Raw genomic sequence first — 20,000 nt, 5'->3', positions numbered from 1 at the left:
GAGTGGGAACACGATCCCAGAAGAGGAACTCCGAGATCCTCAACACCCTGCTGGGCTCAGAGGCTCTCGGAGCCATGAGGAACGCCGGCAGGAGGTAGTTTGTGTAGGCCCCCTGGAGTGAAAGTATTGAGTCAACACTGGCCAAGCCGCACGCAAATCTAATTAGTCCATAGGAATTTGATGTCTCAGGGTAATCATTAATCGATGAATTTGATTGGAAATTAAATAATTTATAATGTTTTTTCTTCTTCCTGAATTATTCATTTAGAAATAAGACGAATACTTTAAGTATACATTGGTACTCAGATTTGAATATTGATGTTTATATGAAAATATCTTATTCATTGAACATATAAAGAAATTAGGTCATTCATCACATATAGAGATACATCAAATATTTAATCATTGTTTCATTACACACCAAAACATAGTGATAGATCTGAAGTCCAGTTATAATTATCCAGGAAAGGAAAACAATAATAAAAATAAAATTTCAAAATAAAGGATTTTTAAAACAAAATTATTTACTTTCTGTTCCTCTACAAGAGCACAGTCGCTGCAGTGAGTAATATGTCGAGGATTATTCACATTTTTCACTCTGACAGGTCATGAAAATTGTCTCGTGTGTGTGTGTGTGTGTGTGTGTGTGTGTGTGTGTGTGTGTGTGTGTGTGTGTGTGTGTGTGTGTGTGTGTGTGTGTGTGTGTGTGTGTGTGTGTGTGTGTGTGTCTATATATATATATATATATATATATATATATATATATATATATATATATAGAGAGAGAGAGAGAGAGAGAGAGAGAGAGAGAGAGAGAGAGAGAGAGAGAGAGAGAGAGAGAGAGAGAGAGATAACCAATATTAAATAATTTCAAATGGCGGTTATCCATGAAAATGGGACAATCATCTGAATCAGTTATGTATTTTACAAAAAATAAATAAACAGATAACTATGTATCTGTACTGATCCAACATATTCTTAAGAAGTTAGCTACAGATTCACACTTTTACTGTGCTTATCAGGGTTGGTCCAAGTACATTTATTATATATTGAAATTTTTCTGCTGCATCAGCATCTAAGGCCATTAGCGGCTTGATAACGAGAAGCTTGCGGGAAAAGCCCCCAGGTAAGGAAGTGCTATATGACATCAAAGGTCATATGGCGCAATCGTAAATTAGAGTAGCGAGAAGGGTTATTCGGAACGAGTTAATGATTAAGGTAAAGTTGTAGGTTGAACAGTACTAATGTTGTGTGGTGAAAGCGGCAAAAATGAGTTTAAAGATTAGGATAAGTGAACAGAACAAGGGGATAATGAAAAGGAAAACGAAATGAGGAGAATAAAAGACCATGCAAAATTAGTTGAGGCAAGGGCTGAGGACCAAGGTAGGGGTGACCCTACATTGGACCTCAGTCCCCATCTCCTAAGCCCCCCCCCCCATGACAATAACAGCAAGGAATTGGAGGGCCCAAGTACATGAACTTGTACTTGGACTTAATTACAGATTTTTATGTACTTGTATTCGGAGTTTAATAATATAGGGTAAAGGAGCATAATTATGTATGTTCTCAATTAGTAACATGCCGCAGTCTCATATGCGAAGCAGATGACATTGATGTGTTGGTATTTTGGCTCAGAAATACTTGGCTGTACCTGCATCTTCTGCTCCCATTGAAAGGTTTTTCAGCATTGCTGGAAAAGTATTTAAGTCTAACAGATGTCGTCTTACTAACAAAAACATTGAAAGTGTGATTTCATAAGCTCACTTGTATGTATTTCTTACTTGATTTTTTTTTTAACCCTATTTAGGAGCAAAAATGGAATTAAAGTTCATCAAATTTTATTTTGAATTTCATGCCACAAAAAAATTCCATTTATGTTATATGAAGTAATTCTATGGTTATTTTTTTACCACAAGAAAAGTCCCATAAGGGAAATTAAACAAAAAAGTTGCAAGATGAGTTGCATGAAGAATAAATTTATGTTCAATAAAATCAGCTGCACGTATCTGCTGTTTAGTCATATAGAACAAGAGTAATGCTACAAGTTGTAATGCTCTGATATCTTTATTTTCTGCATCATATTTAGTTTTATTACTGATACTGATGATTATTGAAAATTTTCTGCCTCGTCAACATCTATGGTAACTTGCGGTGCATATAAAACACAGAGATAGGGTGGGGCTTGGGGGCAAAACCCCCAGGTGAAGTATTTTGGTACAGCAAGGCAATGTTAGTGGATTTCCAGAATGGCCAATAGTCAAAACAAATGTACCAGGCATCAAACAGCATTATGGTAAAGTATTCAGGCAAAATGGGTAAAATTAATTATCAATTTGGATAAGTGGACAGAAGAAGGGGATGAAGAAAAGAAAGAAAAGGAATGGAGAAGAAAGGACCCTGCAGAATTAGTTGGGGTGAGGGCTGAGGTCCAGGGCAGGGGTGATCCCTACATTGGGCCTCAGTCTCCACCTCCTAAGCCCCAACAAGCAAGGGATTAGGGGCAGCTGATATGAGAAATATATGGATAGTCTTTTGCATTTGCAGCATAGTGAATATTATTTATTGAAGTTTTTCATGAAGTATGTTTTGTTTTGCAATTCTGTGATAAAAGAAGTGATGTGCTAAAGTAAATGTAGTTTCCATATACTTTTCTGTATCAAATCCCACATTTTAACAGTGCACCATTAATGTGTATATATGAAAACGACTGACTTTCATGCTTTATGAAAGTACTTGTACATTTACTTAAGAACAATAACATGTACTTGGACTTGATTTAAGTATATAGCAAAGTGACTGTACTTGTACTTATACTTGAAAAATATCCGGGTACTTGGACTTAGCCTTAAGTACAGTCGTCTGTACTTGGGCCCAACCCTGGCACAAATATATCTATATCTTTTATTTATGAATATCAATTTATACATATACCTTTCACTTTCACTTGGCTTGTAAATAAAAGTACTTTAGGTAAAATTTTGATCATCTATATTATAAAGACATGTACATAATCATATCTCCATTCTTCTCACTGGTTTGTCATACAAACCCTGTCAAATATCGATCTATACAAATAATGCACTTTTCACATTAGTCATACAGTATTCTTTCTTTTTCAAGAATTGAGTGTAAAACAAGCAATTTCATAAAAGCTTTTTTTCCATCTTTGCTTACATTCTATAAAATTGCTCATATCAGAATATCACAAAATTTACATAGGATATACAAATCCAAAAGGTATGAAAATTCTCTAGCAAGGAAACAAACTTCCAGCTTTAAAATTATTGGAAGATTTATAAGCATGGTATTTTTCCAGCAGTGAGGTAAATTCTCTAATATTATAGATTGAGATGAAATTAAACTTAGTTTGTACAAGAATATATAATAATAATAATAATAATAATAATAATAATAATAATAATAATAATAATAATAATAATAATAATAATAATAAAAACATAATTTTAATAAAACCGAAAGAGAAAAATCCAGAAAAAAAAACATACATTATCACCAAAGAAACATTTTTTTTTGTTTATGATGAATAAAATTACTATCAATTCTAAGGGAAAATACCCAACTTTCACAATTGCCCAGAAAATATCCTGAATACCATGCAGCTAATTGTAACATATAAATTCCAAATTAACTGAATATACCATTTCAATCAAAGCATTTGTCTTTTGCAACACATTCTTAAACCATTCTGTATATGGGAATATTTATGAACATTTAGAAATATGTTCATATGTGGGAAAAAAAAAAAAAAAAACAATAACATTAATCCCTTTTCATTTAAAGGTGATTGCCAGTCCTGCATTTATTTTGCCAAAAACCTATTCTTTGGCATTACTTTAGACTTCTCATCAACATAGAAATTCAATGGGATTTATAGTTTGCACAGAAATCACCCCTGATTGCATCTAACCTCTAACTTATAGCTGACAAATAAATGCCTGTATTGTTGTAAAAGAGGCTGAGGAACAGAAAAAAAGAAGTCTAGAGTGGATTTTTATGAAGGTTGAGCAGGTATATGTTGTTGACCTATCAGTTTACAAGTATTTTAATAATGCCTCTGGTTCAGCCAAACAGATGGAAAGAGGGCAAACTGATGAATGAGTGAATGAAAGCAAGTAATATGGGATAAAGAGAGTGTGTGAATTAACAAATGATTGAAAGAGAGAAAATGAATGAATGAATGAGAAGGAGATAGAGAATGTGGTAGAACTCTGCTTCAGAGAGGAGCTTCTGTGAGAGCTTGGGTTCTTGCACTCTGACTATGTTGCATGGGTCTGGCCATTACCATTAACTACGAAAAGTATATTGAAATGCAAAAAAAAATCTTAAGTACATATATCACTGACTTATGAAAAGCTAATAAGAAAGAAACAGTTAAAAAACAATCATGGCCTCAGTATAAAATATCACAAACCATAAGAACTAATCTTCCAAATATCCTCTGAATTCTAATAATAATATTAAAGACAATATTAATGATAGCTATAAGTCAAAATATTAATAATCTTAAAAAAATAATAATAATAAACAAATAAATAAGATAAAATATAATATGATCCTTATCTTCACTTGGCTTCCTTCAAAAATTTACTAGAGTTTCAAAGACAGTGAACATGTTGCTACAATGCAGGTTAAAGAGATAAAATCATGGCTTGGCTATATAGGGAAAATAATAACAATAATGATTATAATAACATAATACTAAAATTCAGAAGAACAATAAGAGATTGTAAACACTGACAGGAACTTACGACAGGGATGGGGCAAAAAACACACCATCACTTATGGTGTGTAAAATTGCCATGGGTTAAAAATACTATACTGTTGGTACCTTGAACTTCTTGTTGCAAGAGGAACATGTTTGGTTTGTAAGTTAAAGGAATGGTTGACGGTCTGGAATCCATCACATCTAAGATAAATGAAGGGAATTTCTGGGTAAAACAAAAGGAGGAGAGAGAGAGAGAGAGAGAGAGAGAGAGAGAGAGAGAGAGAGAGAGAGAGAGAGAGAGAGAGAGAGAGAGAGAGAGAGAGAAGAGAGAGAGAGAGAGAGAGAGAGAGAGAGGGAGAGAGAGAGAGAGGAATAGAGGAAAAAGAGAGAGAGAGAGAGAGAGAGAAAAGGAGAGAGAGATCCATCAGAGCGATGCATGAACACAAAAGAAAACAAAACAAAATGGCCAAATTACACTGCTAAATTTTAAGAGTATGGACATCATTTATCAATAGCCCCCCCTGCATGCAAAAAAAAAAAAAAAAAAAAACAAAAAAAAATATATATATATATATATAATATTTATATATATATATAAATAAATATATATATATATATATATATATACATATATATATATATATATATATATGAAAAATTTGGTCCAGTAACTGATTACAAGAGCCAAAGATTCCTTCACAAAGTGAAATGTAATACAATTTGTAATGACAGTTTCAAAAAATGCCAGAATATACCTTAAAGATAAAAATAATAATAATTCTTGTTTTTATCACAATGTGTAACCTAATTGCACAGTTTCCTGACAGAGATAATCAAAGTTAAATAAAGCTTTGGAAATAAAAAGATATTTATACAAAACAACTGGAGAAAAAAGTCAGGTACAAGGACAGTACAAATGGTATTCCCTAATGCACAGTGAAGCAGCAACGATGGATAAGAAAAAGACGAACAAGCAGAAAAAAAAATCCTCTAAGATACCTGGTGTACAATGTTCTCTTTCTCTATAATCTTTACTGAGAGTTCATTATAAAAAAAATAATAATAATCTTGTTTAGGTAATTTTTTTTTTTTTTTTTTTTTTTTAGCTCATTTGTTTGCATGCTGGAAAAAAAAAGAAAAAAAAAAAAATGAAAACCATAATGTACAAATCTTAATTCTTCTTCTAAAGCAAGGGAAAAAACAAAATAGTTAGAAAATACAGTGCAACAAACACTTAGAATAGAATAAAGGAATACTCTAAATGCTATCATAATTTTGAAAGACAGCTTTGGCAAGCAAAAACAAATTCACGTAATGATTTTATCTTGTAACTTTCAGAGCAGTTAAGAACTAATGATGTTATTGACAAGACCAGCGGCACAAATTTATGATGTCATCAGTTATGTTATTCAGATATGGAAAAAAAAAGTGCATACTTGCCAAACTTAGTATGCATTCTATAAATAATAATTTTTCTGGGTTTTGACTTCCTATAGCCTGCATCAAAAAATTAACAAAATAAGTTATTTATCTTGTACCTATAATCTGTAACTGATACTTTTAAAAATTATTCTGATACACTTTTTTAGAACTTCAAATACTGAACCATGGATATAATTAACTAAAAGAAAGATCATTTTTGCAGTGAAATATAACAATTTAAAACACATACATGAAGTACATCTATTTTTCCAAAGAAAAGAAGTAAAATAATTTCATATTACCAGGTACAAAATCATACACAAAAATACATCTTTCACAAACAAACAAATGTTCTTCCAAAAAGGAGAAAAAACAACACTGCTGCACCCTAAACATATGGACAGTCACAGATAAGTCACACTGTGAAAGAAGCTTCAAAACTCCCTCTAATCTAGGACCACATTATTAAGAGTTTTGACTATGCCTGTACAGCCCCTTGACAATCAATGGCTAGAAAACCTCGGTTCAACACATTTAGCAATGTACATTTTACTTGTACTTGCTATTTGAAGCACAACTGATTAGTGCTTTCAAGAAATCAGTGCCATGTATACTCAAGTTTGTAATAAAAATATCTTCACTACACTGCGACTTCTTTCATTGATCTTGAAAATTTTCCTTTTCTATCTAATTTATATAATAAAATAAAAATACATTTTTACTGTCAGACATAAACCCTAAGTGTTTGCATAATTGGTCTACGACATACAGGGCAGATATTGTCTCTTGTGATAATAGCTGAACGGCAAGCATCGCACAGACACAGGTGACGGCAAGGAAGCAGAATCACACATTTTGGTTGATCTTGGCACACTATGCACAAACGACCTTCACGTTCCTGCTCTAGTTCCCTATAGAGCTGGTACGCCTGGCCATTTTCATTTGCTACTGCCTCTCTTCCTCCCCTCTTGACTTCAGCATGTGCAGCTTCTGGTATGGGAGCCACTTCCTGCTCTTCCTCCCCCTCCTCTTCCTGCTGAAGACGATATCGCTGCCTTGTGAGTGGCCTCCTAGCCAGTCCATCAGGAATGATTGGTGCTGCCACTGGTGGAGGTGGATTGTGTGATCCACCTGCTCTATTTGCCTGGGCATTTTGCAAACCTCCTGCTACATTCACTTGTGGATAAGGAATCTGCATCTGATTTATGAACATCTGATTCTGAGGTAGATTCAGGTCAGGTACATTATCATTATTATCATTGCCATTTTCATCACTGGTGTCATCTAGTTCTTCCTCCTCTGTGTCATCCTCCATTGGTGGTACTAGGTGAGCTCTTTGTACTATTGCTGTGTACCATCTGAGGAATCGCTGCCTCATTATGATTAGAAGGGAAGGCAGAGGCATGTCAGGGATCAGAATCAAATTATCCATCATATAAACTAGGACATATTTGAGTCCAACTAAGACTGCAGACCCTACTGCTGCACCAATAACTGCTTCTACAGGAATGTCACATAGAAAATTCACTATGCTAGAGATGCATGTATCCCCTATATAGCATGCTGTTAGCCAAGCATTATACACTTTCTGGCTACATGCAAGATAAGCACAAGAACACAGGTGAATCAGCCCTGTGAATGTTAAATATATCAAATTTGGTATGAGGCTGATGAGGAATATGACTGATGAGCCAAACAGGACAAAAAAGTGCTTAACAATGTTAAGAGCATTGCCCAGTTGTCCAAAGGCAAGCACTATCCATGACAGAATAGAACAGTAAAGTGTGTGGACAAGATGACAGGAGTACATCACTGCAGATACAATGCACATAAAGGTACCATAGACAAAGTTAACCACTGTCAAGGCCCCTGTGTGTACTGCTACACCCATAGTGAGGACTGCATTCCCTATGTCACTCAGGAAGAAGAGTAAGTCTGTCATCAGGAGAGACAGCAGATCTGCAGCCTGTCAAGAAAATAATAATAATTAGATAACTATAGACAACAAAACATCAACAATTAATCTAGCTTACACTAAACCCATCAGTTATTCATTACAAAGACACTAATTGGAATGGGTAGGTGTCAGGGCAGTGGTAGAGACTGGGAAAAGAATTTGATTAGGAGAGGAAAGGGGATAGAAGTGGAAATGTAAGGATGAATAGATACAGGGTGGTGTAGAACATCTTGGGAGGAAGGGGGAGGGGGGAAGTGAAGGGATTAAGAGAAACACATTGTCAATGTAAAGTAAGGCTAAGATTAAATCTGTAAATAGCCACCTTACACTCAAACTTATAGGTAGGGCAGCCCCTATAAAATACATTATGGGAGCCACCTTTATTGGCACACATGCATGACTGTGAAGAGCAGTTTACCCAATCATGAACAGGTTGAGCACATAAGAGGGCATCAGGCTGTGGAGTGGCAGTGTTTGGCAGTGTGGCCTAGAGGCTAATAATTATGACATTGACAGGAAGGAGGTGGGTAGGTTGATATGGTCGGAAAATCTGACCAATCCTTGTTGTAGACAGGGCCATTTGTCAGGGAGATGGAGGCAGTTCTGGTACAAGTATTGAAGAAGAGATGAGGCTGTTGTTAGGGTAAGGGGCTGTAGGGAGGATAACAAAAAACTGATCCCATTTGGCTGGGTTAAACAGAGTAATCAACAGATTCGAAGAGGTGGGGTTGAAAAAAAGGATGAGGCCTTATGGAAGAGGGAGTGTTGTTGTATGAACTAGTTCTGCAGACAGTAGGCATTAAGGAGGGGGTAGCAGTAGTGTTCAGAGTTGAGGTCAAAGGAGAGTCTGGAGTCAGTGATTAATATCAGTGGGGTTAGTTGGTAAAGGGGCAAGCTTCATAGCCCCTAATAAAGGTACAAAATCTTTACGACTGGCAATGGTTAGCCTGGAGTATCCTTGAGAGAGAAATGGTCCACCCCTCTGGGTCCCCCTGAGAGGTAAAGACTAGGTAGCTAAACTAGATAGGGGAATATCTGTGCCCATGGCTCCCCTAGCCTGTTTGTAATTGGCACAGTCAGCCTTTTATCCTCTCAATATGGCTTTCATACCTTAGGAAGTGGATTATACAAGGGGATGGAGAAGAGAAGGAAAAGAAGAGGGTAGAACAGAAAAATTAGCAAAATTAGTTGACTCAAGAGCTGAGGCTCAAGGCAAGGCATTCTCCATCTCCTAAGCTCCCCACAGCAATAACGGGCACATGGGATTGGGAGGAAATATCAAACACAAGCCTGCTTGAAGTTATGTGCCTTAAACAGTTGTTCCTTTCTTCTGCCTTGACAGCAGTTTTCAAGGGGATAAAAATCCTTAAATATGTGCATTAAACTTCTTGTTATCCTTATTTCTAAAGATATTGCATATGCTGAAGCCAAAAGTGCAAAGAGTGGGATGAATCTAAATGTTTCCATCAGATACATATCCCATTATTAAGTGTATTTATTCAACCCAATGAACTGATTTTTGCTTATTCATTTTGAATATACACAAATGACCCCATACATGTTTAGTAATCAAGAAGTCAAATATTAGCAATAACTGAATTATTAGAATGCATAATTTTGATTTTTGTTACTGTTAATATTATTAACCCTTTGCCAATGGGTGGCATGTACACACATGCCATGGCATGGTGGGACCATCTGCCGGGGGCACGTACGCACATGCCATAGCGTATGTATGGACATGCCATGAGTTTTTTTTTGTTACAATCACAGCAAAAGATTATTTTTCTGCCACTGAAAGTGTGATTAAGTCGGTTTTAACACTTTCTCATTTTTACCGACGATTTCAACTCCATGATGCCGCACACTGCTTATTTTATTTGGACTATAGACCGAATAATGATCAACTATGGAGTCTATATAACAACAAAAATATCCTTCAGTCTCGATTTATCAGGAAGTTTGGCAAGTAGAGACTTTAGAAAATAATGAAAACTGAAAATACAACATATCTTCGTAGTATTACGAAGAAACGGCATGGGAAGCTGGAATTTGGCATGAGTGGTCACGCATGCTAGGGCGACGTTATAAGCCCCCAGCAGCGAGGCCCGGGCCACTATGAATACTACCCGTCGGAAAAGGGTTAAAGGGGCCCATTAGGATGGGCATGTGCTCTCAAGGTTGAAATTTAACTAAAGAGCAATTTGTATTCATGCATGCACAGGAAACTTCCCAAGTGATCAATAGACCCCATGTATGTTTTTTCACATGGAAACAGGATGGTACTGTAACAGTCTGTTCCAAACTTTTTTTTTATTCATTCTTGTATACATGTTCATTCTAATAAATATTGGTGCATTTCATCTCATCATACCCTTTGATATGATTTTAAAATATGCCCAATCTACCATGAAGAGACTAGAGTAGAATGTAACAACAGATAATGGAAAAAAAATTACAGGAAAGCCTGAAGAAAATCACTAGATGTTAGAGGCTTTTATGTATTTGAAATATAGCTTGCATGTGACTTCCTCATGATATGTCTTGGCCTGTACATATGGTAAGTTTACGAAGTACACAGTACATAGAAGAATTAATAAGAATAATGGTTAATGGTTACAAAACAAAATAAATGTGCTAGACATCAAAGCACAATAGGAAGGTGTAGTTGCAAAAAGGATAAAGACAGGGTGAGTTCATGATTATATGCTACACGCCAAAAGTCATATGGCAGTTAGGATAGTATGGTATTAAAAAGGTAGAGGGGGTAAGTAAATGGGTCAAGGTAGGGATTAGCAAAAGGTTGATTAGATTAAATGGAGGAAAAGTGGGATGCTGCAAGAATGCCCATGGGGAAAAGCAGGGATTAGTGAAAGGGGAAAGGGGGGCTAAGGGATATAAGATATAAGAACAGTTTCACGAGAAATGTCAGAGGGGACACATGTTTGAGGGAACAGAGGAGTAGATAGATGCAGAAAAGGATGTGGTAGGAGAAAATGGGGTGGAACATTTAGATTGTCTGATAGGTAGATTGAGGAGAAGGAGGGGTTGGCACTGTTGAAGCAGAGATTGACGTATCTGAATTTAGAATGGCAAAAAAATTTGGCTGAGAGAGAGCAGGAGTAGATGCCGCTCCCCTTGAGAAAGGGGAGTGGCAGAGGAAAGGACAGCACTGGAGTAGGTAGCAAGAGTAAAGCCTCATCAGTGTGATTCCTACCTTGCCTCAAATAAAGTGAGGCCAAGCTTGAATCTGAGAACTGCTGCCTTAAGACTCAAATTTGCATGTAGGATAGTTCCTATAAAATATATTAATGGGAGCCACCTCATTTGGTACATATGCATGACTGTGCTGGGCAGTTTGAATGATCATGGACAGGTTGGGCACATAGAGGGCAGCAGGATGAGGAGCAACAATGCTTAGCAGGGTGGCCAAAATGCCAACATTTCTTACATTGAAGGGAGAGGAGTCCATATGGCTGGACAGGCCAGGACTCTCCATCAATATAAATTTCACAGGGGGATGTCATATCCACAGAAAGTAATTTTGTTGTAGAACTTTTGGTGGCCTCTTGGGGAGTAGTGCAATCAGTAGTTATATGAGGCAAGAAAGTAGGTCATTTATAGTCTAACCAATTCTTGTCACAGACAGGGTAATCAGCTGGGAAAATGAAAACAGTTTCAGTACAAGTATTAAGGATGGAGTGAAGCTGGACAGGAATAGGTTTGCCCAGTGAGGTGAGTCAGGGTAAATAATGCATGAGTTTGGGACTCGCATGTAACTGTGACAGGGTGTGAAGAATCAGAATCACTACAGAAAGAAACTTTGCCTACTTGTTTTTGGAGACATTGTTGGTATGGGAGGATACTGTCAGATTAAAAGGCTGTAAGAAGAACCATAAAAAAAAAAAAAAAAAAAAAAAAAAAAACATTTGGCTGGAAGAGTATTTAAAAGATTTGCAGAGGTGGAAGTAGGAAAAGGACGGAAGGAAGAGGGAGTGGGTTGTGTGAAATAGCACTACAGGGAGATGGACAATAAGGATGCAGAGTAGTAAAAAGAGAGGAGGGGGTTGAAAATGGAGAAGACTGGAGGATAAGGAGATGCCCTATGCCCCAGATGTCTGGCATTAGCTAAGCCTTCTCTTCCATCATCTGATTGATTTTGTTGAAAATGTTGTTCTTATAATGAATTACATCAATTATTGGTCAGTTTTAGTAACATTCCATATTGTTAAATTATTAAAAATGCATTATGATTAGTATCTATACATAAAATAAAATATAGAACACAAATGGTACAGGGTAACTGAAAAATGGGCCAAGATGTATCACTAGTTTATGACTATTATCATTTCCCACATCACTGTCACTAAAGTATCATTTATATAACAAACAATTATATATATTTAATAATGGTGCCTGAGGAATTCCAAAATGAGGGTTTCTGGAATAGTTCTTTTTGTATTCCATCTTATATTACATATCATATTACTGGTTGGACTACAACAAGTTCCACTGCAGAGGAGACATTTTGAGCTCCACTTTCATGCACAACTTTAGTACTATAGATAAAGTAAATAAATAAAGAAAAATTATCAAACTTTAAAATGCTATTTCTCACTCTAATTTTTCTGATGTCAAGAGTAAAAATAATTCCAACACTGCTCATTCAATCTCAGAGCTCTTCCTTTCATTGGAAAGACCAATCAAATGCAAATGACCTGTAAGGCAGTGAATACTGCCTTACTTGAAAACCCTGTAGCTACAAGACTAAAAAGAAACTGCAAATTTGGAAGAAAAGAATCTGGTAGGAAAGATTTGTAGTTTTTATTACACTAATTTCATGACTTTTTGAACAACACTGTATGACTTATTTTCCCTTCTACATTCTACAAAAAATTATACAAATTTTTAGTTTCAAGTAGGGAGTGATCCCCCCGGGCAGATAACTCAAGAAATATATCTAAAAAGAAGCAATATTCTATGGTCTCTACAAAGTGTAAAAACATCACACTGAAATCTCAAGAACTTTAACTCAAAAGTTGTACTATTCTATGGTATATAGAAAGCGTACAAAGTTAAGAACATCACACTGAAATTTCAGTGTACTATCCTTTGACTGGCAAATAAACAGGGACCAAGAAGGCTTATCGGCAGATGATATGTTATGTTGAGTAGGCCCAGTACCTGACTCCTTGGTGACTAGGTACTTGTGAATCTAACAGCATGAAACAAAATTACAGCAAAAAGTTCATGTCCCTGCACCAACTGGTTAAAAATAGACAACAATATTTGGAAAGTCTTCTTTGAACTTGATCCTGGCTGTAAAGAACTGTCCTGTACTACATCCAGACTAAAATGATTTCCCTGAGCCATGCATCAGCTTTGTGTGCAAGCAAGCAAGCAAAAAAAACTGAAGCATGGGAAACATACATTTATCCTGCTCTCTAAGCTTAGGCCTAAACTACCCAGGTTGGGTCATGCTGCATCCAGCAGCCACATCATGACTGGTCATCAGCAAGTACATCTGACCCACTGCTGAATCCTGACTGGTCAGCACTGGAGACCTTGCAGCACTCTCATTGGACAGCTCAGCCAGGCTCTCTTATTACCTTAATCCCTTAATGACTCCAAGCCTATTTAAGAACCAGGATCTGGAAATTCAGGACACCATACACAACCATATTTAGCAACCAGCAAGTGGGGACAATTACTGCCTCTACCAAATGAGGAATTTACCTGGCACCCCCGTGCAACTAAAACTCCACACCACTTCACCTACAGCACTTACTGGGGAACTTACAACCAACAAATATACTTCCTAAGAAATTAAATTAGTAGTAGCAGAAATATATCTACTATACTGATGATACTGGAGTGACCTATATGATGAATCACTCACTTGCACGTCTTATTCACAGGTGGGGGACTATTGTAGCAGCCATAGCCCCCAAACTACCCACCACAAACAATACTCAGGTTGGGTCATGCTGGGTCCAGTAGTCACACTCTGATTGGTCATCAGCAGGGACATCTTACAACCCATTGCCAAGTCCTGACTGATTAACACAGGACACCTCACGGTTCTCTCACTGGCAAGCCTTATCACAGTTTTTCTTCTTTACTACAGTGTCCTTGTTTGTTAATGCCTCTCCTGGCAATATGTGTTTCATTTTAAATGATTTTTGTTTTTCTTATATATCACAAATGCACTGATTGCCTTCCTCCTGACTAGGTTTTGCTGCATTAAGCATCATGGATACTGTACTCTGTTTGCCTTTTCTTGTTCTGTGATGAATTTAGAGAGCCTCTCACTTTTCCAAAATAGACCTGTTGCCTAGACCAAAACTAAACCAATTTATATACCTCAGCAGAGTGGGAAGTGCTACCCCAAGTATAATTTGCCTCTTCCCAAGAACCTGATCCTCTAATATCTTAGCATACTTATGTTTGCCATAGTGTCTGATCAGCATATGAAGGGTGAGGAACAAAATTAAACAAATTTCCTAGTGGGTAGAAGACAGAAACCTTTCTGAAGTGTTAAATCCATAGAACAAAAGACAAATTGGATTTGAAAAAATCCTCAACAAGAATATCCTGGATATGGAGCCATCCCTTCTTCAAGCATGTATAAGCCCATATTCTGTTCACACTACATCCAGCTGTAAATTTATTGGCAGAAAACATGAATGTGTTCCCCAGATGGTTAACAACCACCATTTTTGCCAACTAATTTCTACTAATAATGATGCATCACTCAAATTAATGACTGAGTTTGCCCTCATGCCTTGGCTCCACAAGTGCTTAATTTAACACCTGATATGAAACAACAAATTTCCTTTGTGCAAAATCTTGTTATGGTCTTATAACTTTTTAGTTTTACTTTCTTGACATGGTAAATAAACATTTTTTCCTGGCACTGTCCCTTCCAACTTGACCATGAAAGAATATGCAAAAGCATGAAGTCTATCCTTTCATCATTATCAACATGCTTAAATGTTATTGAAGCACTTCTACTTTTCCCCGTAGTTAATTTCATTGAAGCTCTTTGCATTTCAAAGTATAGAAAAAAAAGGCAATAAACAACACAGTTCATGAAATCTAATTATTTTGTCAATGTGGTGCCAGGATCAGTACTGTAGCACTGTATGTAATTCTTGAAATACCTATGGTAAGCTAAAATCATTCTAAATCCTGGTGGCATGAGAAAATGTGAAGTATGCTAGCATATTATTGGATGAATGTACTTTTGACATAAGCTTTATCACCTAAAAGCTGAGCAACAGACAAACAAATATACAAACAAACAAAAATAAAACAAAAAACAAAACAAAACAATATATATATATTGTGTGTGTGTGTGTGTGTGTGTTGTGTGTGTGTATATATATATATATATATATATATATATATATATATATATATATATATATATATATATATATATATATATTATATATACACAGAATATATATATGTATATATGTATATAGTATATATATGATATATATATATGTATATATAGTATTATATATAATATGTATATATATGTATATATATGTATATATATGTATATATAGATGGAATAATAATAATAGTATATATATAAATGTATATATATAGTAAATATATATATGTATATATATATGTTTGTGTATATATATATGTATATATATATGTTTGTGTATATGTATATATATATATATATAAGTATATATATATAATATAATATATAATATATATATATATATATATATATATATAGTGAGAGAGAGAGAGAGAAAGAGAGAGAAAGAGAGAGAAAGAGAGAGAAAGAGAGAGAAAGAGAGAGAAAGAGAGAGAAAGAGAGAGAGAGAGAATGTCATTATATGGAAATTTCACTGATGGAAAATCTTACTTTGTTCACAAGTAGCAAGAGTAGTTGTACAATTCGAGTTGCAGCCCTGAACACTGTGGTCATTAGCTTGTTGTTCAGGCGAATGGCCACTGCTACCCCACTCCACACCATTTCAAAGGCTCTCCCCATCTCTTCTGCTACTACCGTCAGTACGCCAGCCATTCTGAAACTAGTGAAAAGAGTTACTTATTCATTGATTTGTTAAAAAATAACATTCTGAAATCACTGCAAACAGGGTAATTCCAATGAATTAATAAAAGCACCTGAGTTAGAATAGGGTTCATGATATAACCATAGTAATGAAAAAATAAATAATTAAAAAAAATAAGTAAATAAATAAATAAACATCAGAGGGAATGGGAATGTGATGGGAATGATTTACCAAGAGTTGCACACAGCCCTTGGAGGGAGATTAGATTCAGAGGCATTTGGGAAGTGGCTCTTGTATTATTTCCACCAGTAAACAAGGGTAGTATGTACAAGCTCCAAGGAGGACAGTATTTCCATGATCTGGCTCCTATTCCTTCTAGCCATGACTGACTAGCATGTTACAGAAAATTTAATAACACAAAATTACTTTTAAAATGACACTAAAAACAAAATGATTCTTATTGTCATTGTTATTACACACAGTTGTAGACTACCTAGGGATGATATGGAGTCCTTGGAATGAAATTAGTCTATTACCATCTTGATACAGCATAAGCTATCAAATGACAAATACAGACCTTGGAAAATGGCAAATATGCAAAAAACACTTATTCAGAAAAGAGATAATAACACTGCAAAGAGGAGGCAAGGAGTCTTAACACCCCACACGAGTATTCATGTGGGCTGGGCCTACAAACCACACACCCTGAAGAGTCGCCACTCAAGTAAGCCTAATGCCCGGGTTTCTTGCAGTGAGGTACCTAGGTACAGTGGGTTAATCAGTAATATCTTAACAAATAGAATACCAATAATCATACTTTTAAAACCAATAAACAATGAATATTCTATTACTATACAATATGAGCAGTGTCACTGAAATAAAACAATATCCTGTAATAAAAGACTGTACAAAGAGAATTAAAAATTTATCAGGTGTGGTAATATAACTAAATTCAGTTCTTGTTCACATGTGGAGTGATGTAACATAAGTATATATTACTTTTCTAAAAATATTCTAAATGTCTAATTTGAATGCAAATACCTAATACATAGATTAAAGAGCCCCTCACAGAAATCCATGAAAGAAATTATATTAAAACAAAGAAAAAATATGTGAAAAAAAATTTAAATGCTGCATTGTTAAGAGAAAATTGTGGAATACAGATACAAGAAGTATAGAAGAGCTATGAAGGAGAATGATCTTTCACACAGTGCAAAATATCTTTATCATCTTTGCAGAAAAAAAATATAATAATAATAATGTATCACCTGGCAAGATAGTTCTGATTGGTTCCTTATTTGACAAATCCCTAGAGGTTTGCTAGCCACTGCCAAGATGTCAAAAGTGTGTAGGCCACAGCAATTCCTTTGGTTCAGATTTTAAAATTTTCTACTGTTTCAGGTGGATCTGGATAGAACAAGGCCATAAAATTACTTGCAATAATCTAGTTATGAAAGACACTGCAAATCAAAATAATAATGTTGCACATAAAGCCAAGCCCTCATTAAAGAGAGATACATACATACATATAAAATATATATATATATATATATATATATATATATATATATATATATATATATATATATATATATATATATATATATATATATATATATATATATATGTGACACTTGGATTTTGAAGTCTGCAAACCAAAACTAATATATTTTTTGGCACTGGCACTATGTGCATAGTGTCAGAATATTAGTTTTAGACCACAGAAATCAACAACAGCACCAATCTTTATCAAAATTAAACTGACACAGCTTTTTCACCTGTTAGTGCTCCAGCAAAGACCAATAAGCCTCTGTCAGATATAGGTTATTCTTACAGACATCCCTTGGGATTTATCATCTGATCAGTAACAAGTCTAGGATTTTTTTCTTACTTATATATACATGGTAGTTTCCTTGACATTGCTAGTGTGCTGTAAGTTTGGAGGCTATGAGGTAAGTATTCAGAATACCGAAACCAATCTCCATGATTTTGGTATCATTGGATGCCTCTCACTCTCTAATACCCAAATATATAGAAATTGTGTCACGGAAATCCCCAATATCCACAATCTTGGCCCTAATAGCATGAAGGCATAAAAGGCACCCGAGAAATAACAAATTACAAATAATATGCAACATTACGAATAATATGCAGAGAATTGGGGGGCTGCTGCCTCCCAACTTGCACCCTGGACAACAAATGATTCACCACATATGTATAGCAGAATAGTGTAGGACAGACTAACGTAGAGCTCTCCTGCATGCTGGTCGTACGCTCCACACTGGAGGATTCTGTTTTTCAAAGTGGGGGTTGGGGGGCGGCAAGTCACAGTTAGGAAAAGACAATTAAGTTACTTATTAAGTAAATATTATTACTATAGTGATGTATTTCAACATACATCATATTTTACCCCTGCAGTATCCCTGGTACCTTTCGAACCCTCCCCTGCTATCAGGCCCAAATGTGTGGGGGTTTGGGGTAGTTCTGCAACATAATTCCTATATATTTATGTACTTGAGAGTGAGAGGAATCCATACAAACCAAAAGCATCACAATTGGTTCTGTGAAAGTATTCTAAATTAATTACTGCTATCATCATGACTATGTTGCTGTCATATTGGCAATTAGTTAACTTTGGATCTCTTTGAATCTCAAAAAAAAAAAGGATTATAGGAGGTGGAAGTGCAGAGAAGATAAGTTTCTTAGATTTATCTGCTCACCTGTTTGTATATATCATTTGCCTAATAAAAAATGACTTTGAAACCTAACCGACAGTAGTGGATCCCTTTAGGAATGATAATTAAGTCATTACTTCTGTTATCTTACAATTCACTATGACTATCATCGGTGTTTTTCATGCTTTTCCTCATAATTGTCTAGTACGCTCTCTCCTCTCCCATGCCATAAGGGGCTATTCTTGTAACTACATTTGATTTTGCCGACTCTAATGCATCCGCAAGGCAGGCATCACGGATTTGGTTAATGGGTTAATGCTAACAACATGCAGATTTCAAGCAAAATTATTCTATTTCAGGCAAAGAAAAGGAGCCATATATATGTAAAAAAAATATATATAAGAAATAGAAACAGGTGAAAATAAGCCTATATGGTGCTCTAAAATCTTTTTTTAAATAATTAAACAATTCACGTTATAAAACCAGTACCCACACCAAGAGAACAAAACAATACATTAATACATTGTGGCTTGACAACAACAAAAACCACAAGAGCCAGTGAAGTTAAAACTCATTAAGCTCTGAACACTATTTACATATGTTTAAGTCAACTCCAGTAGAGCGCGACTTAAAAAAGCGCTTTAATTCGTGCATTTTATTACAGAGACGAGAATCCAGAGGTCATAAATACAGGGAAAATAGACCACCGACTGACCTAAGGGTGAGGGACCATCGCGTCACATGTCAAACAAGCAAAACAAACAAAAGATAACCAAGCAAAACAAACCTCGCGGCGGGGATTTAAATTCAAAAAAATATATTTTTAAGGTGTTTGATTTTTTTTTTTTCTTTTCCTTTCATGTATTAAAGGTCTTTTTGGGGACTTCTTGCGGGCATTGGCTCGCCCTGGGTACCGAAAGCATGGGTTCCTATAGGATTCTCTCCTCTTAATAAACGGGTGAAAGGCGAGAATGTTACGTGATATGAAGGGAAAACCGGTAATTCCAGAAGGACGTTGGAACTCAATAACGTTTCTAGCGTGGATGGCGTTTATGAGGAGAACGTCGCGTGTATATTTTGATTATAGTGTATTTTAACGGGGAAGCGGTTTACTGTCGTTAATAAGCCTGTGAGAATATCAACAGAATATAATCGTGTTTTCAACGTTACGAGTC

General features: G+C 35.6%; 2 protein-coding genes across 2 annotated transcripts in view; one reads left to right on the top strand and one right to left on the bottom strand.

Moving 5' to 3' along the window:
• The window catches only part of LOC119581127, a 2,154-nt gene extending 1,634 nt beyond the window's left edge, over window positions 1-520 (top strand). The window contains exon 3 of the mRNA XM_037929471.1: window positions 1-520. This exon is cut by the window's left edge and continues 73 nt beyond it. Coding sequence (XP_037785399.1) covers window positions 1-98 — 98 coding nt within the window. The 3' untranslated portion in view covers window positions 99-520.
• A 5,344-nt stretch (window positions 521-5,864) lies between these two features.
• LOC119581126 lies at window positions 5,865-19,612 on the bottom strand. Its single transcript, XM_037929470.1, has 3 exons — window positions 19,541-19,612; window positions 16,000-16,168; window positions 5,865-8,114 (listed from the first exon to the last, which is right to left on the bottom strand). The coding sequence occupies exons 2-3, from the start codon at window positions 16,159-16,161 to the stop codon at window positions 6,873-6,875; spliced, it is 1,404 nt and encodes a 467-aa protein (XP_037785398.1). The 5' UTR covers window positions 16,162-16,168; window positions 19,541-19,612; the 3' UTR covers window positions 5,865-6,872.
• Window positions 19,613-20,000: the final 388 nt, after the last annotated feature.

Source organism: Penaeus monodon, chromosome 14 (assembly GCF_015228065.2).
Source record: "Penaeus monodon isolate SGIC_2016 chromosome 14, NSTDA_Pmon_1, whole genome shotgun sequence".
In the NCBI taxonomy this organism is placed as follows: Eukaryota; Metazoa; Arthropoda; class Malacostraca; order Decapoda; family Penaeidae; genus Penaeus; species Penaeus monodon.
The sequence above is the reverse complement of the archived record's forward strand: the minus strand, read 5'-3'. Positions and strand labels throughout refer to the sequence as shown.